General features: G+C 46.7%; 1 protein-coding gene across 1 annotated transcript in view; it reads left to right on the top strand.

Moving 5' to 3' along the window:
- SVOP (SV2 related protein) overlaps positions 1 to 12,759 on the top strand; it is a 60,627-nt gene that overhangs the window by 11,429 nt on the left and 36,439 nt on the right. The window contains exons 2-5 of the mRNA XM_006176152.3: positions 2,569 to 2,729; positions 4,694 to 4,779; positions 5,864 to 5,962; positions 8,670 to 8,741. Of these exons, the coding sequence (XP_006176214.1) occupies positions 2,569 to 2,729; positions 4,694 to 4,779; positions 5,864 to 5,962; positions 8,670 to 8,741 (418 nt within the window). The remainder of the gene's footprint in view (positions 1 to 2,568; positions 2,730 to 4,693; positions 4,780 to 5,863; positions 5,963 to 8,669; positions 8,742 to 12,759) is intronic.

Here is a 12,759-nt window from a genome sequence, read left to right as displayed (position 1 = left end):
AAAGACAAATACTGAATGATTCCACTTCCTTGAGATTTCTAGAGTAGTCAGATTCATAGAGACAGAAATCAGCATGGTGCTTTCCAGGGGCCGGTGGTGGGGGGGGGAGTGTTTAATGGGTACTGAATTTCAGTTTGGGACGATGAAAAATCATGGAAATGGCTAGTTGTGATAGTTGCACAACGTTGTGAATATATGTGACGCCACAGAACTCTGCACTTAAACATGGGTGAAATGTTGAATTTTGGGTTATGTGTATTTTACCACTGTTGAAAAAAGAATCCCATTTGAGACTCTGCTTCTAAGGAATTCGATCTATGACCAAATTATTACACCCAACTTATAGACAAGGTAAACTGAGGCTCAGCGAGACTATAGGTGTATCTTATCCAGTGGGGACAGTAATGGTCTCCCTCTTTGATTTAATCCAGTGAGGGTTAAATCAAATAACAATGATTGTAAAGACTCCTGATCAAGGAAGTGTATTTCCTATGAAGATCTGAGAGATGGAGATTGAAAAGGAGGCACGGTGGCTTCGACTGAATTATGGTCAAATGTTGGTGATTTCATGTGGTTCAACCTAATAGTTGTATCTAGTCCTTCAGCTGGACTGTGGAAGTTTAGATATTTCTCTCATTGGTACCTATTTAATTTTAGATGCTTTAAACATTTCAAAATAAAATATTTTTATGGAGAAAAAAATGGAATAAATGGGCAGTAATGGAAGAATCTGAGTGGTTTCCCATCTTTGGCCAGAAACATAAGGTTTTGATCAGACAGAAGTGGGGTTGAAACCTGGCTCCATGCCTCTTTGGCTCCGTGACCACGGGTAAGTCCTGAGACTTCCGGAGCCTCAGTTTTCTTGTCTGTAAAATGGTGATAATAATGCCAACCTCACAGAGCTGTAGTGCAGACAGAGCGTATGGAAAACAACACCTAGAATGAGGCACAGAGCACTGGCTCGACACTGCTAGACAGTGGTGGTGATGGTGGGAGACGGGATGGAGTGTTAGATCTAAGCTTCGGATTTCCCAGGGGGTCTGCCTGCAAACTCTGTGTCCTGCCCCAACATTTCCAGCCCTTGACAACAGCTGGAGGTTTCCGAGCCGAGCCCTGCCACCCAATGGTGTTTCAGGTATTTACAAAACTTCTGTGATTTCATCTGTCTTTTCTCCAAATTCACAAGCAGGGAATCTTCCCCCAGGCTTCTGGAATCGGAAGATTTACCCTTCCTATGCCAGACCATCAGGTGTTCTTTGGTGAAATATATGGAATGACACGATAGTTGATTGGTAATGATGGTGAGGGTGATGATATCAATATTTTTTATGTAGGAATGTCTCCATTTTTAACTTTTAAAAACGATGCTCACATTTGCCCTCCAGTCCCTCATTAGCCCTCCGCCATTCACACCCATGTCACCACAGACTTCTTTTTTCAAAGCCCTGGTAGAAATGGGCGTTACTCATTCAGTATGGCTGTCCGCTGTGAGGGCAGGGACACATCTCTCCTGTCACTGCCATGACCCTGAAATCCACCACCGGGCTGGCAGTTAGCAGGAGTTTTGCATTTAGGGGTGAGGAAGTTGGAAGGAGACAGGTAATTTTGCCTGAGTCCCAGATGAAGAAGATGGTGCTCAGAAAAACCAAGGCGTTTCCCAGAGTCGCAAGAGACAGCCCAGTGTGAGGGAGTGTATTGCATGGAGAGCGGCGTCCATGGGGTCTCAAACTCAAATGTCTGCAGGGCCAGAAGAAGGGGGCCAAGGGAGAGGAACTCAGAGCAGGTGTAAAGATAAGTGGCAGGAGACCATCAGGGCGGAGGTTATTTGGAGAGAATGAGGGTGTCGTCGGCTCTGATTATGTGTCCCATCTATAGGGGGCACACAGCCCGAGTATAGCCACATTGGTCCCTTGTAGGAATGTGGGCCCTGATGGCCAGATATTCTATTTTTCTTTTCTTTTCTTTTTTTTTCAGTGGAGGTACTGGTGATTGAACCCAAGACTAGTGCATGCTAAGCATGCACTCTACCGCTGAGCTCTGCCTGCCCCCCAGATAGTCTATTTTTTTAAGAGACATCAGGAATCTGGATTTTTATGTGAATTGTCCTAATTAAAAAACTTTGGCATCCACTTTAAATTAAAAAAACAAAACAAAATTCCGTGGGCAACTTTTTGTGGGTATAAGATAACCCTTAGATGACCAAATTGTTAATTCCATAGGATACAGACTGAGTCTAAATTCTGAAACACACATGCTTCCAAACAGTATTTAGGTCTAGAACAAAAGTCTCCTCAGTCACAGAGCCTACCATGTGAATAGGGTTCTGCCTGGAATTGTGCAGTGTCCAACCTGTCCAACTGTATGTGGCAACCCTGATACATAACTCTTAAAGTTGTCACCCACCCGATGGTCCAACTCAGCAGAAATGCCAAGTTCTCCCTCCCCCACCACCCATTCAACTTTCCAGACCATAAGAGAAAGCTTTTCACCTGTCTTGGGCACAAGAGCTATAGTGCAAGGCCGTCAAGGAGTTCTAGCCATCATGACCAGATTTGCTCTGTCCTCTAGGGTGGTGAAATTCCGTCGCACAGGCGAGAGTGCAAGGTCAGAGGACGACACGGCTTCGGGAGAGCATGAGGTCCAGATTGAAGGGGTCCGTGCAGGCCTAGAGGCCGTCGAGCTGGATGATGGGGCGGCTGTGCCCAAGGAGTTTGCCAATCCCACTGACGGTGAGGGGTCCCTGTAGTTGGGGCATCAGCCCAGACCACAGTCAGGGGCTCTGAGGTGCCAGGGTTGCCCCTCCAGGTGGCGTGCTCAGAGGGATCTTGTGAAGGGGCAGGGAGGAGGGCCTGGAGGACCCAAGGATGACACTGGAAGTTGGGACTGGACCTACATGGCTTTCTTCAGCCAGCAAGGTTACATCACAATCCCTGCCAGTCAACATTATTGAGTAACACTTGGCTGAGGACAGCAGCCACCATGATGATGATGGTGGCGATAGAGATGATGGTGGTGGTGATGGTGATGGTGGTGGTGATGATGAGGGGGTTGGTGATGATGGTGGTGGTGGTGATGGTGGTGGTGGTGATTGTGAAGATGAAAATAGTGATTAGAGCAGCTGACACAGGCTGAGAATTTTCTCTGTGCCAGGCACTGGTCTAAGCACTTTACGCATATCACACATGTAATCCTCACAACTGTTCCAACTGGAACTATTATGATCACCTTCTCCGTTTTGCAGGGGAGGACACTGAAGCACAGAAAGGTTAAATACACTGCCCAGGGTCACACAGCTAGAACTTAGCCAAGCTGGATTTACACCTAGGACATCTGGCCTCAGAGCCCATGCTCCTTACCCATGATCTTGTGCTCTCTCTGAACCGAGAGGGTCAAACAAGAGATTTGAGGCAGTCCTGGGGGACCTGATCTCCCCTCACCACCTGATGCTGATGGACGAAAACATTCCATGCATTCCTGAAAGGCCCCAGATTCCCAACTTGAGAGAGGATTAATGTCTTGAGCCCAAAGCCTGTTGTTGGCAGATCTAAGGAGGCAATGACTGGGGAGGGAGGGGAGGCAGAGGTTAGAAGCAGGAGCTGATCTGGACTCAACTCCCATATCTACAATATACCAGCTGCATTGACACCATGTCCTCCTCTGTAAAATGGGGCTAAGACTGAGCCTTAACTAACAGTTGTGATAGGGACTCAATGAGATAATGTCCGTCAAGCCCTGAGCGCAGTGCCTGATACACAGTATGCACTAAATAAACACACCATTATATTATTACTCTTACTTTCTTATTACTGATGTTGTTATAGGACTCACGCTGGTTAAATAAATTATTGGGGAAGCTGCATGAAGAATATACGAGAACTCTCTGTACTATCTTTGCAACTTTTCTGTAAATTGAAAATATCCCAGAATAAAAAGTTAACTGAAAAATGAAAGTACTAAAGGAGCGTGCTGGGTGGCCCTCCCATGAGCTGTGTCCGAGGATCTCATCAGCACTTGTCAAAATTAGGAAATTGACACGGATGGAACACTATTCGATAAACTCCAGACTTTATGCAGATTTCACCAGTTTTCCCAGCAGTGCTGTCTCAGGAACCAATCCAGCACACCACATTGTATTTAGCCTTTTAGGCTTTTTTCAAAACACTTATAAGCTTATAAATTATCTCCTTATTTTTTTTCTGAGCATACAAATAACATGTGTTTATTTGGAAAGTATCCAGATATGATCGACATGTACAAAAAAGTGAGGGCTATCCTCAAAGATGACCCTGTCGACAGTCTGCGGAAACTCAACCTTACTTCCCCTGGTCCATCTTGCTTTGTTTTCTAAAAATTAATTAACAAGGTATTGTTATACCTGCATTTTTTTTAACAGACGGGTTGCATTTCATCATGTGGGTATATAATATTTTATGTATAATTTATGAAATAATTTATTTAACCAATTCACTGTTAGACATTCTAGGTTGTCCAATTTTTCCTTTTGTAAAAACAATGGTGCAGTGGACTTTGTAGCAAGATAAACCTTCACACTCGTTGGGTGAGATCTAGAAGCAGAGTGTGTGCCTTTAAAGAGCTTGGCCAGGGATGTGCCCAGACTTCCCTCCCCACCACATCCTAGGACAACTGCTAAATGCCCTGACCCCTTCCTCCACTTTCCCCTTTTCCTTCCCAGATACTTTCATGGTGGAGGATGCGGTGGAAGCTATTGGATTTGGAAAATTTCAATGGAAGCTGTCTGTTCTCACCGGCTTGGCTTGGGCAAGTATTTCCGGGCTCCCCTTCACTCTCCAAGAAGCACCCTTGCTGCTCAACGCAACTGGGTTTCCATGGTTTACAAGGAAGGACACAGTACCCTCCACACAGATCCGTTGCTTTAATCAAGTTAATTTTGAGTGACCCTGGGTGAGAATGGTCTGCTTTCGGGGAGTTGGGCGTGGTTGGCAATTGTCCTCCAGGAGGAGTTAAAGCTTCTGGCGAATTAAGTGGTTCTCAACCCTTTGAGGCTCAGGACCACTAGGAGATGATGACATCATCTATGAGATTCACCTTTGAAAAATACGCACAGATCAAAATGTGCCTCCTGCTTCAAGGGCCTCGTGATCCCTGCCAAAATCCCCTAATGTACCCACGGCAAATAACGCATCTAAACTGTTGATACAACTGAAATGGATTTTTATGAATAGTGCGAGACTGCGATTTAAGTATGTATTTTTCCAAATAGATTGTCAATCCCCTGCCCCATCATTTTCCCCCCAGCAATTAGCAAAGCCTCCTTTATCGTCCACCACATTCCCACGGCCACATGAGTTTGCTTCTGGACTCTCGTTTCTGTTGCATTGCTCTGTCTGTTTAATCCTGTAAAGGTACCACAATGTTTAATGACTGGGACTTCCTAGTATGTTTTAATACATTAAAAGGTCACATTTATTAACTCTCCTGACAATTCTACGTGAACAATGACGTATGAACCAAAGACAAACTAGTCTTTAATTGAGCTTTAGGAAAAAAGATCACTGTCTCTCTACCTCTATAAAAACGCTTTTCTCAGATTTTCAAAATACAACATTTTCCCACTTCATTCAGGGAACACCCTTATTTTATTTCCACCACAGAAACATATACACACAAAGAATGTTACATGTCTAGTTGTCAGTTCCCGTGTTTGAATTCACTGTTTGAACCACTGAGGTTTTCCGCGTGTTGGATGTGTGTTAGGGCACTCGGCAGGAGGTGAAGAGGGATTTCCTACATGCTCGCTTGGGGTTGTGGAGTTGGTGAGGGGCCGGCCGTCCCCAGCACCGGGCAGCATCCTGGCCTCATTATGTGTGCTTTCTCCCTGCAGATGGCCGACGCCATGGAGATGATGATCCTGAGCATCCTGGCACCGCAGCTGCACTGCGAGTGGCGGCTCCCCAGCTGGCAGGTGGCGTTGCTGACCTCGGTAGGCAGACTGGCGGCAGCTCTCTCCTGTTATTGCACGGTTCTGGTCCCCCGGGGTGTACTGTAGGATGTCCCCCTCCTCCTGCTGCTGCCAAGGGCTCAGCAGAAGACAATTAAGCCCTGAATGGAAACGCCATGACCTCAGCTTGCCTTCTCCCCTCTCCACCTCACACATCTCGTTTGCAGCCAGATTTACCCCATCCAGGGGTTCCAACTACCTGGGGATCCCAGACATCCTGCTCATTGGCTGGGAGGTTGGAACCCACCTGAGCATATCAGTGAAACCTTATAAGTCTCGCTTTCCCAAAAAGGAGATGCCAGTTCCTCCCACGTGAAGGTGACGTGAGGATTGGAAACAACATAGCACCTCGCACACAGAATATGTTCAATACATGGTAGGAGCTGCTGCTCCCTGGAACTGAGGCTTGAAGGAGGGTGAGGCAGAACACTTAATTTTTGCCAGAGGTAGTTCAATGGTGATCTTCTAACAGGGAGGGGAATGGCCAGGCTGGATAAGAGGGTAATAATAATAATACTCACAAAAACTAACATTTATTGAGCATTTACTATGAAAATGGCTTTATATACATTGCTATAATATATGCATATATACATTGTGCTCTTTAAACCTCAGATAGGTACTATTATGAGCTGAGAAAAAAAATGAGCACAGAGAGGTTAATTCACTTAGGAAAGGTCACACAGCCTAGCTAGTGGCAGTTATTGCTAACTAGGAACACCTACCCGAATGCTGTTTTCTATGGATAATTGTTCTGGAATGGCCTGAGTGCCTCTGGCAACAAGACCTGGTCTGATATTAGCAAGAAGGTGATGCAGCTCAGGAACTTCACAAGCACATAGATCTGGAATTTTGTAGTTTAGTTACCTTGAGATGTGTGATCTTGACTGAGGCACTTTCTGGCTCTATTTCATCATCTGCATAATGAGAGTGATGACGCCTGTTTTTCTTCAGATGGTCAATTTGATTCAAAATAATAAAATGGGGGGTGCAGGGTATAGCTCAGTGGTAAAACCCATGCTTAGCATGCACAAGGTCCTGGGTTCAATCCCTAGTACCTCCGTTTAAAACAGAATAATAATAATAATAAAATGGAATTGGAATTTAGATGACTTGCCAAAGGATTTATAACTATGTCATTGGTATTCTTTTGAAGGCATCCTGGAGGGTAACCTCAGAACAATGCACTGTGATGTGCTCTTGAAGGACTGGGCAGTGACAAGTGAGGGTGGGGTGGTTGAGGAAGGGAACGCAGGGCAGGTGTTACGGAAACGACAGGCCAGTCAAGAAACAAGCACCACTCGGAGGGTTGGAGTACTCAGATGTATTACGCCGGCGGGCTCAGAGGGGCTTCTGCTCCAAAGCTCTGAGCACCTTCAAGATGTGCACATGAGGTTTTATAGGGTAAAGTACAAGTTTGGGGTATTCAGCCAATAGGCATGGAACAGCTTTAGCATCATTATCATCACAAAAGTGGAGGCGGGGAGGCAGCAAGCCAACATTCCAAAGCCAGATATGTATCTTTGAAAGTCCAGCTGGCTAGCGAAAACACATAAACAGCAAACCAACACTAATTAACCTAGATTTACAAGTTAGTCTAGCAGAACTCAGATCAGTATTCCAATACTTAGATTTGTGAGTTATCTTGTTAAACCAGCCCAGCCTCTCCTTCACATTCCTAGACTTGTGAGTTATCTTGTTAGACCAGCCCAGCTTTTCCTTCACACAGGGAACAGGTGAGACCCCTAACCTGTTCTCTGGAAAGAGTCCATATGGAAATTGAGGACCTGGAAATTAATTCCTTTAAAATTATCCAAATCTGCTTCCCCCTTGGAACTCCTCAGTGTAACTAGCTAATTTGGAGCCTGCCACCTTAGGATGTGTCTGGAGAAATGCTTGTAGTTCCTCTTTGGGCTTCAGTTGCCTTATCTGTAAAATGGGCATAATAATGGCACCCACTCTTACCGGGTGGGCTGCTGTGAGTGTGCTCATTAGGTAAGACCAAAAGCATGCGGCATGGTATCCGGCACGTGGTGAGTGCCCTGCAAAGAATACGACTGTAATGAACGCTCAGGTCATCCTGTCTGGGTTGAAGACCTGTCTCCACCCTCACGTCTCTAGGATAATGAGCAGGTTTCTTAACCCTCCTAAGCCTCGAGCTACCCGTCTACAAAATGGGTATGATCATTCATACCTCATCAGCTCTGTTCCAGGGTTAACAACGGAACAAGGACTTTGCCCAGCGCACAGTGAGCGCTCCATGAGTGCTTCCTCTTGCTGACACCTTACAGCTCCCATCCCAATTGCACGTCTTCTGTTTTCATATCCTCCAAACTGTACTTTGCAACCTTTAACATTTTTTTAAGCCATAGGGCAAGACATTTCTTGGGTTTGGTGAGAAATTGGTATAATACTAGCTCTTCAGCCACATGACCTCCCCTCTCTGAGTCTCCGTTCCTCCTCACTTGTGAAATGGGGATAATGGTAACACCTGCCCCATAGGATTGTTGTGAGGCTTAAACAGTAACACAAAGCGCAGAGCATGGTGTTTGCATCTGAACAAGATCTCAGTAAGCGTGGGTTCATTCTTATTACTAGAGTGTGACATCACGGGTTGGACTTGGCATTCCCTTTCCCTGCGGTGCTCTGTGTCACAGTCTAACAGAAACCGTCTTTCCTCCCCTCACAGGTGGTCTTTGTCGGCATGATGTCCAGCTCCACCCTCTGGGGGAACATCTCAGACCAGTATGGCAGGAAAACAGTAAGGCGACCTCTCCTGTGCATGTGTCCTCTGGGTCATCTCCGTGATGACCTTGACAAAGTAACAAAATTTACGCTGCTTGAGAACTTGGTAGGGGTCTAATTCTGAGCTGTGCTGACGGGCATAGAGAAGAGATTGCTCTGAGGCTGCAGACTCTTGAAATCTTACATTTCTAGTGAAGCCTAGGCATGTGCATTTCAGATCGTCGAAGATGCTGGTGGTGCCCACCCCTCCTGGGATCACCACCTAAAGCAACTATTTGCACTAGATCCCCTCTCTCAAGGCTTTGGGGGAAGCCTAGCCTAAGATAGGACATGAAACAGGTTTGCAAACAAGAAGGAAGAAGGGAACTTACAGGTCTGTAATTGCATTGAGCATTCACTGTTTTATCTGTTTGTTACTTCGGGGCTTTGAGGGTCCCCTTTGTGTTTTACGTTGCTCTCAATTCCCTAGACTGCACCTGGGCTATTTGATTCTTTCCACGTGTGAAGCCATGGTCCTTCAAACTCTAAATGTGGGCCTTAAAGGAGACAAGATCTCTGTAGATCCAGGCAAGCTTTTGCTGGTTAAGTGCCCTATTCAGGAAGAGTCACTGTTCCAGTGGGGCACATTCTGAGCTATCGCACAACCTGACTGCTCTATTGTTCTTGGACTCTCCTCATCAGTCTTCAGTTTCTCCAGAGGCAGGATGGTGTAGTGGTTACATGCTTGGGCTCTAAAGTCCAGTGGACCTGGATTCAGTCCCGACTCTGCCACTCCTGGCTGTGTGACCTTGGGCGAGTGAATTGACCTCTCTGAGCATCAACTTTTTCACACGTAGAAAGAGGAAGATCACAGAATCTACACTGGAGGGTTAATTGAGATGAATCACTTGGGACAGTGCAAGGCACATCCTAGGCACAGGACACGTGAGCCGACGTTGCAATTATTGCATTTCTGACAAGTTCCCAGGTGATCCTGATGCGGCTGGTCTGGGGACCACAGTTTGAGAACCATTGGCTTAGACTAGTAAAAGCCTACTCCTGGATCCGGGGAGTGGGTAGATACCTAAACAACCTTAGAATTCTGTTAGGAAGGAAGAAGGAAGATATGGAGGCTGGGTAGGTAACAGGCGAGGTCCACAGCAATCAGCATGCCACGAAATAAAAGTAAAACAGTGCCTGGTACGGCAGGCATTGTACTAAGCAAGACAACACGCATGGGCTCATCCAACGGCCATAACAACCACTGAAGTAGGTACTACTTCAGCCTGATCTTGCAGAAGGGGAAACTGAGGCACAGAGAGTGTGTGCCTTGCCCGAGGCCACACAGTTTGTATGTCCCAGAGCCAGGTCTCGTCCCTTCTAACTCTACGTCCTTATTTTAACCGCAATGGTTGTGGCTGGACTCTGTAGGTGCTCAATACACGTATCTTGGCTCAGTGAATGAATGAGTGTTCAAACAGTGCTTTCCAGGAAGTAGACCCCAGCTGCAGCCCCTCCTCCTGAGAGATAGGAAACAACGTGGACCAACATTGACAACTAAAACCTCCAGGAAGTGGCTGGGACAGGGCCAGAGAAGGCAGGGTTGGGAAACTGACGGCAGCCATTGTAGCCCAGGGGATCTTGGTTGGTTTCAGGGGCTGGAGAGGTCAGTTGGAAAGACTCCCCAGTCACCCAAAGTGAATAGAAGTTGGATTACTTGGATCTTCAGATTGGCAGCCTTGTAGACTCTGCCCCCAACCACCCATTTCTTGTTTCTGGAGGGGATGAGTCACTGCTGTACTGACTTTCTGGTTGAAACAAAGAGCAGAGTGAGAGAGCTGGAAGGGAGGGAGGGAGAAAGGCAGGGAGGGAGGGAGAAAGGGAGGGAGGGAGGGAGGGAGAAAGGAAGGGAGGGATGGAGGGAGAAAGGAAGGGAGGGAGGGAGGGAGAAAGGGAGGGAGGGAGAAAGAAAGGAAGGGAGGGAGGGAGAAAGGAAGGGAGGGATGGAGGGAGAAAGGAGGGAGGGATGTAGGGAGAAAGGGGGGAGGGAGAAAGGAAGGGAGGGAGGGAGGGAGAAAGGAAAAGAGGGAGGGAGGGAGGGAGGGAAGCACCTCTTAACATAAAAAGGAGCCATGTCTTTGGTGGAGCTAGCAGCGTTTAAAGAAACTGTGAAACTGCAGCTGTCTGAGACTGGACCTCATTAATCATCAGATAATCAAAGGAAGCAGCTCTCATAGGGTCTCAGTGTGGCTTCTTCCTGAGCGAACTGTGCCGGGGTGGGTGGGCAACCCCTTCCTCTGTCTCTGGCTAAAAACATCTTATTATTTACTTGCCCTTGAGGCAAAGAGACAAATGCACAAAAAAAATGCGGGCACCCATAATAAGGAATTCTGCTGCGCCCTCAGTTCTGTTATCCAGTTGGTGAGCCTTGAAGCCATGAGGAACACAGCGGGGAAAGACATAAAAATACCTTAATTTGGGGCCTGTATCTGCAACTGTGTGTCTAAAGCAAGTCACTCCCCACGCATGGGCCTCAGGTTCCTTCTTTATAGTGAAGGAGGCTGAGGTGGGATTGGACACTAGCTGATATTAAGAGCTACCGTTTATTGAATTCCCCAAATGAAAGGGCAAGTGGGTTTTTGTCCCTTGGGTCTGTTCTAATCAGTTAGCAGGCACATGGATGTGAGGAGTCCGAAGGCCCAGTGGGACAGCACTGTGATCGATTAGTGATGTCTGCCACGGACACAGGCAGCAGGGTGGCCAGGTGAGCCTAGCACACTCCACGAGGAAGGGGGCTGAGGTGGCCCCAGGCACCAGACACAGCACCTGGCCTATCGCAGACACTCAATAAATATTTCTTGAGTGGCTGAGCTGGATGGATGAGGATAAAACCTCCCTGTTTCCAGTTCTGCAACTCTCGCATCTGGTCTCCAGACCAGCAACTGATTTTACTGATAAACGTTCTTTGTTTGCCCCAAAAGTCAACGAAGGTCGTTAGCTTAGGATCCTGACTCCCCTTGGAAGAGGATGTTATCCTGCCACCAAGGGCAGTCATTCTTACGGGGTTCCCAGGAGGTAGCCCTGTAGAACGTAGATGTCTTCGTGTTTATAATGGATCTCAGAAGAGAAAGCTATGGATTTTAAACAGATTCATACATGGGTGTTCAGCCATTAGTGAATCTTGTGAAGTCTAAAGACATTTAGGCACCTTCTAGAATAGTGGTTCTCAATGCAGAGGAGGTAGTGGGGAGGATGTTGCCTCAACTCCACCCAGGGGACACATAGCAATGTCTGGAGACATTTTTGGTTGTCATGACGACGGGGAGGGTTGCCACTGATATCTACTAAGTAGAGGTCAGAGATTCTGCTCGATAACCCGCAGGACAGAGGACAGTCCCCATCATGAAGAATGACCAGTTCCAATGTGTACCTAGTGCCAAGGCTGAGAAACTAGGAACCCAGAATAAACACACAGACCGTGCCAAGTTGCAGTATTGTGAACAGTGAGTTTTTCAGCCTCTTCCTCCATCAACAGGGATCACTCAATACTCATTTTGATACTTACCTAAGGGGTCGTTTGGACAAATGAAATATTAATACAGCACCATTGGTACAGCATGGGCTCTGAGGCCTGTCTGCTTGGGTTCAAATCCCAGCTTCTCCACTTAGGGGCTGCATGACCTTGGGCAAGTTACTCAACCTCTCTGTGCCTCAGTTTCCTCATCCGTAAATGGGATAACAATAGCCTTCCCCACGGGGCTGTTGTGAGGAGGAAATGACCTTTGTAAAGAAATGTTGGCACAGAGAACATGTTTCATCAGTTTCCTTTTTTTTTTTTTAATTATTGTTTTGGGGGAAGGTAATTAGGTTTATTTATTAATTTATTTTTAAAGAGGTACTGGGGATTGAACCCAGGACCTCAAGCATGCCAAGCATGCACTCTACCGCTAAGTTTTACCCTCCCCCTACAGTTTCCATTATTAATCCTATGATTCGCCAAGCTCATGGTGCCAACAAATGGCAATGCCAGTGTTAAAATGCAGGTGTGTATGGTG

This window comes from Camelus ferus, chromosome 32, assembly GCF_009834535.1.
Source record: "Camelus ferus isolate YT-003-E chromosome 32, BCGSAC_Cfer_1.0, whole genome shotgun sequence".
In the NCBI taxonomy this organism is placed as follows: Eukaryota; Metazoa; Chordata; class Mammalia; order Artiodactyla; family Camelidae; genus Camelus; species Camelus ferus.
This window is presented reverse-complemented; position numbering and strand designations above follow the sequence as displayed.